Here is a 16,078-nt window from a genome sequence, read left to right on the forward strand (position 1 = left end):
TCTAATTATAATTACCATATAAACTGAGGGCTGAGGCTAATCCTGAGGTAACTTTGTTTTACTAGGCAGAAACCGTGGCTCCGCTATAGCTAAGTGCCTCTTCGAGTAGTTACAAAGTCGTTACGTGGGTATTTCAGGCCTGCTTTTCATGCCTCTGTTAAAGAAACCTGTTGAGCAAAACCAAGAAGACCACCTCATGTCTTGCCTACAGAGAGAGCCCTCATTACTCTGTTCTCTTCTGGGTGCCAGGGAGAGATTTTAACTTCTAGCTCATGGGACTATCATTGGAAAAATCCCATCTCTGGGCTCTCCTGAGAGAGACTCTCTCTGGCCTATAGGGATCAATCTGTGGAAGGTCTGGAAGTTTCTGTGGATATCCGGTGTGCAGGCTAATCTCTCTATACAGGGGGGAAAATGCACTATATTCTGGTCACAGAGGGTATGTCTACACTGCAGTGTAAAAGACCTGTAGTATGGCCATGGCTGGCCCAGGTCGACTGTCTTGGGCTTGTGGGGCTTGGGTCATGGGGCTGAAAATTGCACTTAGACCTTTGGGCTCAAGCTGCAACCTGGGCTCTGAGGCCTACTAAGTGGGGGGAGGGTCTACATTACAATTTTCATCTCCATAGCTAGAATCAATTGCCCCAGGCTCTGAAATGCAGAGCTGTGTTATTTTTTTTTATTGTGTTTTAGCTGTACCCAGAGAGTCTCTCCTTGCATCCCCTAAATCCTACATGCAGACACTCCTGCTGTATGTATGGGGTGGGAAGGGGGCAGCAGGCAAGGCTGGGGTTGGGGCTGAGTGAGTTTAAAAACTTGTGTTCGGGGCCCAAAACAGGCCAAACTGGGTGTATTCCCCTGAGCTTTGCTTTGCAACTTTGGGTCTGTTAGTGCCTAAACATGACACTCTGAGGTTAGTGGTTGCAAATCCACATGGCCTGGAACCAAAGAGTCTTGTGCAAACTGAACCCCCTGAGACGAACACAGCCCCAGTTTAATCCCCCCCATCCTAGATCTCTGGAAGTTTCATGCAGGCAGACTTGGGTTTGTTAATGAAGAATGCTGTGGAACTGGGCTCCGGAGCATTCTCAGTGGGGTGCCTTGAGGAGACAGAAGCTACGCAGTTGCGGTGGCTAAAACTCTTGTAGGGGCTGCAGTCACTGGTGTTGTCGCTACAGAAGCTGCTGCTCACCCTGACTCTAGATTGTGGGGGCTGGATTCCATCTCCCTTACCCTCTGTGTAAATCCCTCCCGAGATGCCTGTTTGCTTAGGCTGTGCATGAGGGATGGGAATTTGGCAACTAATAATCTGGCGATGACGGTTGGCTGTGGGGCTGAAACGTGGCCAACTTGTTGTTCGCTTGGGAGCAAAGGTTTTGTTTTTCTTTAGTTACAAAATTAAAATGGAATTACTTGCAGGCAGAGGGAAATCCTGGGTGGGGAAAGAGGAGCTGGCAGTGATGCTCTGCTGGAGTTTTCCTTGGCCTACAAATAAGGGCTGAGTGTTCGTGTCTGTCGGGCTGATACCAGGCATGGGAATAACTGATTTGCCTAATGTTAAGGCTGTGTCATTGTGCTGCTTCCAGGGCTGTTACCCATCCTGACCTGGCAGACCAGTTCCCTGTAAAATACTCCATCTGTCCCAGTTTGCCTCCAGTGCGATCACATCTCTGTCTGCCTGTGGTTGGCATAGTCCTGTGTGCAAGAGTGAATGTCGAGTGCTCAAGGGATGCCTCGCTTTGTTGTCTTTCTGCACATGGCTGAGTTCCACCCTGGAGTGGAAAACCTGCAATGCTATGCCCTGGCTTTATGGGTCACAGCCAGGCCAGAGGAGTCGGCCTTTCCTGTGCTTGTGATTCTTAGGAGTTTTAAGGGTGTCTGTTGCTATCCATGCCACCCATCCTTGTATTTTAGGGATGGACTGAGATTAGGAGGAGCAGTTATAGATGGGTACTTACTACAGGCTGAACTGGTGGGGCTGCTTGTAGTTAAAGTGACCCAGCGTTTCCCATTGTTACCCTCCTGCCCCGTTTTTAGTTGCTTGTAACTTTGTCCAACATTGACCGTTTGGGCTGAAACTTTCCATGCTGAATGTCTGCCTCAGTCTGAATATTCTTGGGGGATTCAGCCATTTATGAGAGAGATTGGAAGGGAGAATACATTGTTTTTTGCCCATGTTAACAAAATTCTTCATGCTGCTTCATTGAGAAGCTCTAGTGGCTCCATGCTTTGAAACAGAGACTTGACATTTGGCAGGGGTTGTCACCTTGGTCCCAGGCATGTGCCTGTTGCTGTTCCTGTGGAGATGCCCAAATTTGACTTAAGTGTTCAAAGACTTATTCATCTGTTTGCCCATGATCAGTAGAGACTTACCAGAATTCCCTGGAGACTCCATCGGCACTGGGCAAGCTCTACCCCCTCTCTTCACCTACTAACCATAGTGCACGTGTGCTATCCTCACAGAGCCTGGAGCTGACCAGGACTTTCTTTGCCATTGCTCCTCTGGGCTGCTGTGGCACTGGGCTTGGGAACTAATCGTTGGGGGACCGTCTTCCTAATGGACTCAATGTTCCATCTGCTGGCACCCTGGGAGGAGGAGGAGGAAGGGGGCTGACTCTAATGCACAGGTGATGAGCTGGACCTGTGAGTTTGAGTAGGAGGTTGGGGAGGGGGAAGAGAGGGTTGGACTGGGATGAGCCGTAAGGGTCCTGTGGAGAAAGTAGTCTGTGATCATGTAATGAGAGACTGTATCACAATCGCATACACACACAAGGGGGCTGGATTAAGGTTTCACAGGCATCTTTAATTCTAGCGTTTCCTAACCTTTTAGCATTTGACTTTGCAACCTTAACACTCTTGAGGTAGTTTTGTGTGTGCAATACTAAATAAATTCCCCCCACAGATTGAAACTCTGTGAATTGTTAGGTCTTGTGTGTCCCTCCTTTTTGTCCCATGTTTTGTCCTTGGCACCTTGACAGCTATGACTCTGTCCTTATGTCACATATTGTGTCTACGGATTGCAACATCTGTGTACTGTAATGCACCGTTCTGACCCCTTTCGTGCCAAGTTGTCATAGGGTGGATTAAGAATGGAATTTCAGCCTTACCTAAGAATTTCCTGGTCTTTGCTGGTTTGAACTCAGACACTTAATGTGAGGGGTAGCTGAGTTTTATTGTGCCTGTATTGTATGGCATTTCCACTGAGGTATTTTGGGGAAGTCCTCCTGCTTGCATGCATAATGACTATGCAAAACACCAAACCATGTATGGTATCTGGGAGCGCAGCGAGTAGGAATGAACATAGCTAACCACAGAGTCGCCCACATGCCCAGTTTTGGAGAACAGTCATGGTCCATAGTAATGCTGTGTTCTGTAAGATTGCTCCTAGCGTGACTTCTGGAAAGGGCTGGATTGTTGATGATGATTGATGATGATCTCAGTGGAAAATTGCAAAGCAGCTGAGGGCTAAGTCACTTCTTTTTGAGATGCTAGCACACAGGGTAGTTAGTGCAGGAAGGGGGGCCTTTCCCCAATCATGGTCCCATGAAAGGAAATGAACAAGATCTTTATGTAGCTCTCAGGAGCCCAAGAGGATGTGGTCTGCAGATTAGGGAGTACATCTAGCATCCCAGCTGGCTAGCAAGTATTTTGCAATCACCTGAAAGTGCTACCCAACAGATGGTGCTCCCACGCAGAAGCACTAATGGCCATCCCACCACCTAGGACTTCTGCTTTGGCTTGCAGGTCTCCTTTTGTGGAGGATGTACCAGGCAGCATCTCTGTTCCTTCTTCCTACACTAGCCAGGGCAGGACTGAGCCTTATAAATACTCCACTCCTAAGTCTCAGATGTCCTTTGCAGGGAGGTAGTCATGGTATTCAGAAGGGATGTTTGCTCTTTTAAAGAAACAACCCAGTTTTAGTAACAGTTTGAATGTTCAGTAATATACTGCAGATCAATTAGCTTGTCTACTTGTGAGTGCAGTGTGTAAGCAGCCTAGGGTGACCAGATGTCCACATTTTATACGGACAGTCCCAGTTTTTGGGTCTTTTTCTTATATATTCTCCTATTACCCTCCCCACCCCTGTCCCGATTTTTCACACTTGCTGTCTGGTCACCCTAAAGCAGCCAGGGTTCTGTACTGAATTATCCCCGACTCTCTCTCATTTTGTGCATTGGTACCTTTCTGCTGGATGAGGCAAATACACATTTGGGTCTAGATTGTGGCTTTAAGCCCTAGCCCAGTGGTAGCTCATGGAGCATCACGCCACAGATAGTGTGACTTGGAGCACTGGGTGAGCGAACAAACCACCCGTGATTGCTATCCCAGTAAGCTTCAGAGCTCCCAGTTCTTGGAGCTTGACTCCACTCCCATTGAAACCAATGGAAATATTCCCATTGACATCAGTACAAGTTGGATCAAGCCCCAGATGTGCCTGGGGCCTGGTGAGCACAAGCCTGTGCATTGCACAAGTGTGCAAGGCTGGTGGGAAGGCTCTTTGTGCTGCATGCCTGCCATCCCATTTGTGCACTCTCAGAGCTAGGGGCAGTCCTTGTAACTTCATTTCCCACAGGCCTGGCCAGCATGGGCATAGTGCTGCCTGTGCTAAGGGTCTTCCATATCCCAATAAACACAACAGCGTTTAAAGGGAATGTGTTTAAACCTGACGCCTTCATTATGTGTTGTGTCCTGCCTGATTTACCGTTAAAATATTTTTCAGCCGTGGCTTGCAGATCCTAATTTCAGCATGAAATTGGGGACTTCTTAGAAGTGGGAAGGTTTGACACTGGTTTCTGCTCTGATTGGCAGGTGCCAAATGAGTTGATTCAGATTAAACCAATTATGTCAAATTGTGCCCTGTATGTAACCTGTGTGAATTCAAGGTAGGAGCTTGCCAGTAACTCCAGAGCCCTGCTACTGTCTGTTAATGCATCCACCCAGTTACAGTGTGCATTCACTCTGACACCCCCCACTCCCACATACACGTCAGTCTCACAGAGCCTACCATAGTTGTGGAGATAAAAATAGCCTGACATGACCAAGGTAACTGGGTGCCTAAATGCACTAAATTCATAGAATATCAGAGTTGGAAGGGACCTCAGGAGGTCATCTAGTCCAACCCCCTGCTCAAAGCAGGACCAATCCCCAATTTTGCCCCAGAACCCCCTAAATGGCCCCCTCAAGGATTGAACTCACAACCTTGGGTTTAGCAGGCCAATGCTCAAACCACTGAGCTATCCCTCCCCCCTCTCAGGCAGCAGCATAGCCAATGCCCTTCTGACAAGGGTGGGGTTCTGTATTCAGCTGCTTGTACAAATAGGCTGATTAAATACCATGTAACCCATTGCAGACCTGGAATAAGTAGGTGTGCCTGTAACAGGGTGGCTTGCCTCTTTAGACCTAGAGACCTGGGGACAGCCCACCCTAGTTATTAAGGAGGCGCATCTGAACTCTGACTCCCCTGTAACCAGCCTCAGGAAGCTACAGAGAGAGAGGGTGCCCGGGGAGCTCAGAGGCTGTTGGAAACAAGTAAGCTCCAGCAGAGAAGCTTGGGGTGAGACTACAGGCAAGAGAGGCCTGGGAGCGAAGGGTTAAATGGATGGACGTGTGGTGGGACTGGAGAACTTTATTTTGAATGCTTGTTCATTTAATACAACAGGACCCAAGAATGGCTGTGAATGGACAAAAGGTGGGGAAACTGCTTGCAGGACTAACCTGAGGTGATGGGGGGGGGGGGGGCATATAGGAGGCAGCTTGCCCAAGAACATTAAATAACAATGGGATATGGCTGTTTATAAACCTTCCGGTGTAATTTTAATCACCAGTTGTGTTTTTCTGTAGCACTCTTCCATGACCCACTCCTCCCTTGAAAGTGTCTGTCCTTAGTAAGGTGTCATTTCTTGTTTGTTGGCATTCAATATGTTCTGGGATAGGTCTGTCTTGTTGTCTCCCATACTAGAGGACTATGTAGTTTCACAGAGTTAGAATAATCCTGTTCTAGAAGATCTTGCACAGGGCGGAATTCCTTCCAAAGAAGGCGGCAGCGTCCATCAAACATACACTTGGGGTGAAATCCTGGCTCCATTTAAGCCATCGGCAAAACTCTCATTGGTTTCAGCAAGGCCCAGATTTCACCCTGTTTGAAAAATATCAGTGTACGTTTAGAGGGGGGAAAATTGCTGGGGCATATCGTGACCGGATAAGGTGTATGTAGGGACACTTCACTCATGTGAGTAATCCACAGCAACGTCTTGTGTGAGTAAACGTAGCAACCAGTGGTAGAACAAAACACATATTTATCGTCATGGGGCCCTATCCCCGGCTGGAAATTGACTTCAGTGGAGCTATGCTGGTTTGCATCATTTGAGGGTTAGGGCCATAGCATTGAGCTAAAAACACTAGTAGCCCCCCATAAAGGGGGACGTGTGGTTCTTCTGAAAATGCTGTCTAGGATCTAAGTGAATTTTGTGAATTAAAACTGTTATTGACACATTTGATTATGGATTTATAAGGGAAAACTAATTTACAAGGGAAAACTGGGATTGTCCAGTGAGGTCTGTGAGCTGTAACTATTCCCTGGGCTAAAACCATCATAATATCCATACTCTGAATATATCCTCTTTCCCACCTCTTTGTTTTAAAAAATGCTGATCCATCCAGATTTGGCTTGTGAGTGCACCAGGCCCAGTCTTGCTGTCAATGAAAGTCTTGCCTGTTCCCCACTAGGACGGGGGCACACTTTTCACTCTTGCCAACAAAGTATGTAGATAAGAAAATATAGGGGCTTGAATATATATATATATTATTTTATCCTGTCAGGGAAGCCTGGTCCAATTCTGTAAACTTCACAACTTACCCTGAAAGATCTGATTGTCTCTGCAAAATTTGAATTTAGGTTCCTATCCGGCAAAGTCAAATCCTACCAGAGTCTGAAGCCGCTTAGGTCAGATCTTGCTAGATTCCATGTTCAGCAGCAAAACAGCAGACTCTCTTCGCAGATGATCCAATATTACAGCAGGCAGGCTCTGCAGGACACTGCATAGGAAGCAACCTGCTTGGGAGCTGTTCATAGCACTATGCAATTTCTCTCTCTCACCTGAATATTTCATGTGTGTGTTTGGTTGCTTTAGCCAGATGTAGATAAGGCAGTAGAGGCCGCAAAAGCAGCATTCCAGAGAGGATCTCTATGGAGACAAATGGACGCCTTAAGCAGAGGGAGGCTCCTCCACAAACTAGCTGATCTCATCGAGCGAGACCGAGTCATTTTGGCGGTAAGTGAAACATGGTGGGGGGGAGCGATAATAAACGAGAAGCAATTGACTGACTACTTAATTCTGTCCCTCTGACTGCCCTGGAGATCTGGGGCTGTTTGTAGCTTGTGTTTAGTTTGTTTTGAAAGGGGAATCCCATCTGCAGGGAAGCTTCCGTTTCCCAAGCTCCCAGCTTGGTTTAGTAACATCTGGATAGAGGGACTTTTTAATAATAATTTAAACAGCTCTCTCAAAATCAGTGACTTTTTTTTTTAAGGGCATCTTTGCCTTGTTAAAGGGAAAAATTCCAAATCCATCGTTCGTACTTTTCAGTGCTCTGGATGAGGTCACCCTAGATCTTAGCATTGCAGGTGAAGCCTACCTCCCTCTTCAAACTTGAATAGTGCGCCCTCCCCATTTTCCCCCCCACACCTCCCCGCCACTCCAATGCCCACACACCATGAGAGGGGAAATCCCCTGGCTGACTTGGAAAAGCTGCCTCTCCTCCCACCGTTTGATCTCCATGTCCCATGCAATGGGAGGCTAGGAAAACTTTCCAAGTCAATGGGCTTGAGTTGTCCAGGAACAACAGCAGCGAAACCTCACCTTCTTAACTCATTTCTTTTTGCCATATCCTCCCCCAGCCCCGTGTCCACTTGGTGAAGTACAGTTGATGGTTGTCTAGCTTTTGGGGGGGGGGAGGTAGGGCGACAAAGGATGCTCAACACTTAATGCTGCTTATACTTACTCTGTGAGGAACACTGTTTTAAACTACTAGGTGTTATTTGCTAAACCAATTTTTTAAAAAAAGAGAGAGTGAGCAAGAGAGCCATGGAGCCATATAAGCATTGTCTTTGGGGCTGCCTCTGTGCTGATCGTTTAGCAGTCTATCGCAATTCAACAAAGCGCACATAACTTTAGACAGGTGCTTAAGTGACATTGACTTCAATAGGGCAACTGACTTGTTTAGGCTAGGCTGGGCAAAACTGAGGCCGACGTGAGTAAAGGCTGCAGAAAGGGGCCATGAGAGCCTGTATCCACAGAGTGGATTCATGGGAGGTGGTGGCACCCATGGGCAGTCATGTTCATCCTTGGCTTAACGGCATTGGTGCCAGGGGTGAATTCAACTCCCTCATTTTAAGAGAGTTCAGGTCATGCATCAGATGTCTGTATCATGTGTTATCTTTGAGTTACTGATGTAAAAAAAACCATATCCCTACTTGAATTTAATGTTCTTGCCTATGGTGTTGAATAAATCTTTAAATAAATGAAGTCCTAGAACAAAATGAGCAAATAACCCCCACCCTGTTTAAAACTAACAGACAATGACAACTGACTAAGGCTAAAAGCATCTATAATCACTATGTTAACTATTGAATCGTCTGTGGAATTAATGAAAGAAACGTGAAGAGAATAACAAAGATACAGAGTTGGGAACAATCTTGCATTGGCAAAGGATGACCTAAATAGGTCTGTGCCATGCCTGACTTGGGTGTTCTACTCATCAGAACATTAAAGGGGACAAGTGACAATGGCAACAATAAAACAACGTGACTGATTTGCAGTAAACCACATCAAATGGACTGTCTAAAGGATTTAACTTCCTTATAGCAATTGAAATAAATGGCAGAAAGATGTGTGTGAAGATTTTGAGCTATTCACAAAACATCCATTTGTTCCTCTGGCTCTTCATAAAAATTATTCCACGGTGACTTGACTGCTCACAGAACCAATGCACCTGCATTGTGTATTGCAACTCCTCCCTCTTCCTAATCTGGTTCCCCCAGGAAGCTTGGTCCATGCAGTTCGGTCCTGACCTACTTCTAGTTCCTCTGCCAGATAGAGAAGTGAGTGATGCTAGACTGTGATGGCTGTGTGATATGGGACCAGAAGGTGAGACACCAGCTCATTTGGACGTGACATTTGTCATCATTTTTAAAAAAAAAAAAAAAAGGCAAAAATTAATTTTTGCCCTAAGCCACAAAGTTCTGGCTCAAATTTTTGCAGAAATTAGAGTGGTTAGATCTCAGTAACCAACAAATTTTTTTTAAAGTTGGCCTTGTGCCCCTTTTTCTTTCCAATGGACAAATTTTTCTGCTTGGTTTTTAACCTTCAATATCAGGAATGTCCTGTCTGGTCGTCTTTGTTTGCCAAAGAATTTGATGGGATTTCAGAGGATGTCTGTTTAGTTCTCACATTTTAACTGAAAGAGATTTAACAAGAATTTCTCCAAAACGTCGACTGGCCATTGATATTAAATGTGTGTTAATAAAAACAGTTCTTTTAAACTGTTAAAATTTTCCTTCTCCGCTTTTTCAGTCTTCACTCTTGTGATGCTGTCCTGGAGTTTTCCAGGATAGACGATGTAAAAACATATATGCACAGAAATCTCTTGACCTTTTCTATATATTACAGAGGAGCAAAGAGGGTGCACATCCAATTCTTGTCAATTTGCAAGTTACTCTTAATTAAAAAAAAAAAATGTAAAAGGTAGCACAGGGTAACTACTTCCTGCTGCTTTTAGTTCAGGACTTAAAATGCATCATTGGGCATGCTTTTCACGAACATGCTGCTCGCAAAATGAAACTTCAAGTAGGATGTGACACTGTGTGAATTTGGACACACTCTTGTTTACACCGAAAAGAGAGAATACCATTTTGCAATAACGTCCCGGTCTTGAAGAACGAAGCCTCGTGGTCAGTTGGAAAGGAGGACCTGCTCCACAACCTGATAGTCAGTGGAGAGACTTCCATTGATTTCTGTGGGACTCTCTTCTCTAATTTTGGATGTGGGGCTAAACTAAAAAACATACAAGCCCTCCTGGAGTTCAGGGATGTTGGATCTGTACTCAGGCCAAACTGTATGTTCATATTGGCCCTGATTCAGCATAACACTAGAGCTTTTGCTTCGTTTTAAGCACAGGCTGAAATCCACCCGTACCTAGCACTGCACTTCAGAACATGCTTATGTCTTATGGCCATTGGGACTTAAGCACATGCTTAAAAATTAAACACCTACTTAAGTGCTGCGGGGAATAGCAATGGGCTCAGCCGTGTGCTTAGAGTTAAGGATGTGACAACTTGCTGTGGTGAGCTGAGGCTTTTCCTAGGGCAACCTCATTGACCAGTCTTCATGGTTGACTCAAATCTCAAGAATGAGCACAACCAAAACCCCAGTTCTGAACATCCCTGAACTCAGGAAAAATCCAAGTCTGCATCCATGTGGTCTGCATCAGAGTATCATAGAAGATTAGGGTTAGAAGAGACCTCAGGAGGTCATCTAGTTCAACCCCCTGCTCAAAGCAGGACCAATCCCCAGGGCTTTGTCAAGGTCTTAAAAACCTCTACAGATGGAGATTCCACCACCTCCCTAGATAACCCATTCCAGTGCTTCACCTTCCTCCTAGTGGAATAGCTTTTCCTAATATCCAACCTAGACCTCCCTCACTGCAACTTGAGACCATTTTCTCCTTGTTCTGTCATAAGCTACTACTGAGAACAGTCTAGCTCCATCCTCTTTGGAATCCCCCCTTCAAGTAGTTGAAGGCTGATATTAAATCCTTCCTCCCCCCCCCCCCCCCAACTCTTCTCTTCTGCAGACTAAATAAGCCCAATTCCCTCAGCCTTACCTCATAAATCATGTGCCCCAGCCCCCTAATCATTTTTGTTGCCCTCCACTGGACTCTCTCTAATTTGCCCACATCTTTTCCGTAGTGCAGGGGCCCAAAACTGGACACAATACTCTGGATGTGGCCTCACCGGTGCCAAATAGAGGGGGAATAAGCACTTCCCTCGATCTGCTGGCCTTGCTCCAGCTAATGCAGCCCAATATGCCATTAGCCTTAGAAAATGACTTGGGGATTATAGTAGATGAGAACTGCCATTTAGCCAGTTGGTCCCCAGCTTGTAGCAGTGCATGGGGGTCTTCCATCCTAAGTGCAGGACTTAAAACTTTTGTCCTTCTTTTGGCCCAATCCTCCAATTTGTCTAGGTCACTCTGGACCCTATGCCTACCCTCCAGCATATCTAACTCTTCTCCTCCCCCCCCCCCCCCCACTCCCCAGCTAGGTATCACCTGCAAACTTGCTGAGGATGCAATCCATCCCATCATCATCCATGGTGTGGGGGAGGGGGGAAGAGACCACCTCTCTCCATTGCGCAGGGTGCGAGAAAGATGAAACCTTGTAGATTGCAGAAAATTTTTTGTCTAGAACCTTTAAAAACAACCCCAACCCCCACCCCAATAATTATTAAGCAGTATATAACCATGCATGTGATTTGTTGTTTCAGACCTTGGAAACAATGGACACAGGGAAACCTTTTCTTCATGCCTTCTTCATTGACTTGGAAGGCTGTATAAAGACACTTAGGTATTATGCTGGGTGGGCTGATAAAATCCAAGGAAGAACTATCCCAGTGGGTAAGTTGAACCATTCCATGTTCACCTTTAAAAACTCCTTCAGTCTGTGATATCAAGTACATTGAGACAATCAGTTTAAGGAGTTTCCCTTCTGAAAAATTCATCCCTCCCTCCCACCCCACAAATTACTTTATGCCTTTTCCCTTATGGAAAGGCCATAGAGTTTAACGGAAGATTATATTCCTCCCCGAGAGTTTTGGAATTGCCCTATAGACTTTTATGAGAATTCTATCCCTGGTTATTGTACATCCAGTTTCACTGAAACTAAAGATTTCGCTGTTGGTGAGAGTGCATTGGAAATCAAAGTTCAAAGGATATTTTTGAGTACCTTCTTTGTTGTTAGTTAAATTAGGTTTATTGGAGAGAGGCCAGATCTGCTAGCTCAGATCTGTCGGTAATCCAAGTACATGGCAGACATTCAGTTCCTGGGGGTTCGGTCAAGCTCTAGTTTGTAGGGGTATTTAATTTATTTATAAACACTTGCAGCACTCGTTAAAAACTCCTCTCCTAGGGTCTGTGCTTCATTACACCCATGCCAATGAATTTAGTGTGAGTAACTTAGGGAAGAATCTATCCGCTCATGTGTGAGCACAGGTGTGGCCTTGGGAAATGACGGCTGGTTTTTAAGATAACAAGGGTGTTTGCACGAAGTCAGCGAACAGCTAATTGAAAGTCATCAGCCTGCTCCTTTCCTTTGCCCTAGTGATAGCTGGTGGTCTATGAAGGAAAGAGCACCACAGACAAAGGTTAAAGACTGGCTCCTTCTGGTAGCTGTGAAGGACTGCACTCCTTGCCCGCCTCCCGCCAGTCAGCATTGATTTAAGGGTAGCAGAGTCCAAGCCTGTCAAATCCGATATTTCTGTCACACAAGCTCAGTTTAATTTGTAGAATTTCTCTCTATGGAGATGGCTCTCAGTCTTGTTTGAGATCACTTCCAAAGTGCATAATAACTAGAGACCACCCCCTAACACGGAGCTTCATAAAAAGCAAAAGTTTTAGTGGGCAAATGGTTTTATTAAATAGTCTTTTTTTTGTTTGTTTGTTTTGTTTCTGTTCTCAGAAACAAAATGATTCTAATTGAATCAAAACAAAACTTGATTTTTGTATCAAATTGAAATACTGTTGTGTTTTTTTTTTCCACATATTTCTTGTGGGAATCTGTCACAAAACTTAGGAATTTTTCCCTAAGAAATAAACCTGTTTCCCCACCACCACCACCAAAACTAAAAATCATAAAAGCGTTGATAATTCATTTTCTTTTATTCGTCACTGAAATGAAGAATTACACCAACTGAACATGTCTGAGCAGCAGGAGCAAGTGTAAGGGAGGAACTGACCGAGTGGAATTGATGTGATGCAAGTCAGTGGATTTCAAAGGGTTATACCAGTCTGAATTAGAACAGCACTTGGCCCTCTGTAGATCGCAGATCTGAATTGTTCTGTGATAGATGTATCCTATTGAATAACTTTCTTCCTTTTTGAAGAGCACCTTGCCTGAGTGTGGGATAGAATGGATGACTCCACAATCTTCTCAGATTAGCTTCACCTCATATAACTCATTTATATTCATTCTGCCTCACCATTCTGTTTATATCATCATTTTATATTGTTTCCACTATTCAGCCCCGCACAAGTGCAGTACATACAGGTATGTCACAATATTGGCTTTGATCCCTTACACATTTTGGTTTTTGTTTTGCAGATGAAAACGTTGTCTGTTTCACCAGGCATGAACCGATGGGTGTCTGTGGGGCTATAACTCCAGTAAGTATAAGACTGGCTAATGTTTTTAGCCAAGAGGTGCTCGGACCCTGAGGATCCCCTCTATTTACAAATATATGTATGCCCCACAGCATTACAGCCATTGCCCTCTGTCGTGGGGCAAGTGCGCCCTGTCCCCTCTTGGGGCAGGGTAATTACTTCCCCACAGTCATGTCCTTACAGCCACCCCTTGTCTTGGAGTTGTGTGGGCTAACAGTAAAAGTCAATATGGCCGCACTCTCAAGGTTGTCTGGCACACCAATGGCCAGAGTCAGGGTGATGGCCCCTTCCCACAGGGCTGTGGGATCCAATGGCCCAAGTCACTATGGCTTCAGCTTGACTGGGGTGTATTGCCTAGTGGTCATCTGTCAGTGTGGCCACCTGGCAAGAATCAGTAAGTTCGCCCTCTCTCAGGGCTGTGTGGCCTGGTGGCCAGAGACAGTATAACTGCCCCTTCCGTGGGGCTACGTGACCTAGTGGCCTGTTAGAGGAGTGGGTGGCAGCCTGGTAGGAGGGCCCAGGCCCTCCCTGCTTCACCAGGTCCCAGCTCAGGGCTCGGTCAGTGGCAAGTATGCCTGTCACTGGGGAATCCATCCAAAATATGCCAATTCCACTCGGCAACAGAACTAGTCTCCCTGAGCTACTTCCTACTCAGTTCCTGATGCCATGGTCCCAGCGTTGCCATGGTCCCTGGGCTCCTCGGTCAGTGCAGCTCCCAACAACTCCGTCATGCATTGGGTGTCCTCCAGAGTCTCAGCATCCCTGGCTTCCACTCTCTGGGGCTTCTGCAGTTCCTGGGCTGGAGCTTGCAGCGTGCATCCTCTCTCTTTGGTGGTCAGCCCTGAATGAGCTGAGCAGCTTCCTTTTATACCTAGTCTCTAGCCAGAGCATGCCTAGCAGGGCCACAGGTTTGTGGCCTCTTAGGCCCAGAGAGTGGAGTTAACTCTCGCAGTAGCAGTGCGGGGCAAGTGTGCCCCATCACACCCTCCTAGGCGAGGAGGCTGGACTGGAGGGCATTTCCTTTGGAGCCTGATGATGATTCTTGACTCATCAGAAGAAATTGGCCTATGGTATTCCAAATAGCTCTTTGGCATAGAAGGCTGGGTCTCAAGATCAAGTCAGTCTCCCATATGGCACTTACACAAGAGTCACCAGTGACCAATCCATGATCATCTGCTATTCTTACCTCTTGAGCCTTTTCTTACTGAGTGGTTGCAAGCTAGTTGTCCTGACAGTTAAGGCTGCTGACTGCCTCTGAGGCATTGTGGTTTTTTTAGTTTTAAATTGTCATTTTTTAGTTTGTTTCCTTGTTCCATAGTTTGGTTTTATAGCTGATCAATACCATTTTTCTTCTCCTGATGGGTTTGTTTCTGATGCTGAGAAACTCTGGCTAGTACTTAGAATTCCTCAGTTCTTCAGCAAGTGGTATTTGCTTTATTTAAATAGGCAGCCGGACTTTACAGCTGTTGAGGAGACCCTAATGGCTGTAAAGTGCTTTGACCATCTGTTATAGAGGCAGAGTAGTTTGTGAGCTACTCTGCTGTGAGAGTCTGTTGAGGAAGGTCAGAGAAAGATCTTGGGCCAGTGTTGTGGAGGGTGAACCAGACTATACTAGAGGCTAAAACAACTTTCTGTTTTTACTGGGACGCTGGAGACTTAGAGCCTGATCCAGTTTGCATTAATGTCAATGGACGTTTTTGCTTCTAACTTCAGTGGGAACAGGATTGGGTCCCTCGTGACTGACTTCTGACCTAGATCTTGGAGTTGAATGGGCTGTTTGTTTGGTTTTCTTTGCCCGATAGAGGTGACTGCAGAGAGAATAGAAGATGGCATAGATGAGTGTCCTGTAGATGATAGATTGACATGCGGAGACCGAGTTTGGCTTGGGAATGCATGCTGTCTCACTCTGTTTTACAGAGCCTGGCTCGGTTGAGGTAACAGAGCATTGTCATTTTGTGACTGTGCTGCATTTGAGTGAATCGAGTCCAGTGAAGTTGAGACTCTCAAGTGTTTTGCATTAGGGGCATAAGACTGAAGAGGCCCTCTTGGGTCATCGAATCTGCAGCCAGCCCAGTCCTACAATCCTGTTCATACACTTCGCAAGCTCCAGCTTGCATTGACAGCTGATTTAAATGCCTCCATTTCCGTCCTCCAAATGGACCTGACTGTTTGCAGATGCTTTTTTGGATTTATGCCCCTTCAAAAATTCTGTGGTGGCTATTTTCAGGCAGGAGGTTTGGAAAGCCACCATATTGTGGGGAGGGGGAAAGAACTGAGCAGATGCTATCTCAAGATTCTATCTCTAGTGTTGCTATTTAATCTATGGGAATTGTACACAAATATTGGGCTTAAACTGCAAATGTAATAGTTATCCAGGCTGATATGACTCTGTGCACCCTGAGGCATATTGTTCCACTTTAAGGACATTGTCATAATAAAAAACCAAGGCCACTATCCATTCTGGTGTGTAATTGCCTTGATTTCAGTAGCATCTGTATTTGTATTTGCTTCTGTAAAACCTCTTATTTATTTTATTTTAAAATATCTGGACAGAATCCCTGTACATTTGAGATCGTTTAGCTCAACGTCAATTATGTGGAGTTAAATGATTTGATTAATGATCCCTCCAACGTACTGAGACCCACCTA

The 16,078-nt window shown here is 45.6% G+C and overlaps 1 protein-coding gene across 1 annotated transcript in view; it reads left to right on the forward strand.

Annotated features, from left to right (window-relative positions):
- The window catches only part of ALDH1A3 (aldehyde dehydrogenase 1 family member A3), a 50,641-nt gene that overhangs the window by 9,054 nt on the left and 25,509 nt on the right, over nucleotides 1–16,078 (forward strand). The window contains exons 3-5 of the mRNA XM_048867621.2: nucleotides 7,131–7,271; nucleotides 11,540–11,669; nucleotides 13,372–13,433. Of these exons, the coding sequence (XP_048723578.1) occupies nucleotides 7,131–7,271; nucleotides 11,540–11,669; nucleotides 13,372–13,433 (333 nt within the window). The remainder of the gene's footprint in view (nucleotides 1–7,130; nucleotides 7,272–11,539; nucleotides 11,670–13,371; nucleotides 13,434–16,078) is intronic.

This window comes from Caretta caretta, chromosome 10 (assembly GCF_965140235.1).
Source record: "Caretta caretta isolate rCarCar2 chromosome 10, rCarCar1.hap1, whole genome shotgun sequence".
NCBI lineage: Eukaryota > Metazoa > Chordata > Testudines > Cheloniidae > Caretta > Caretta caretta.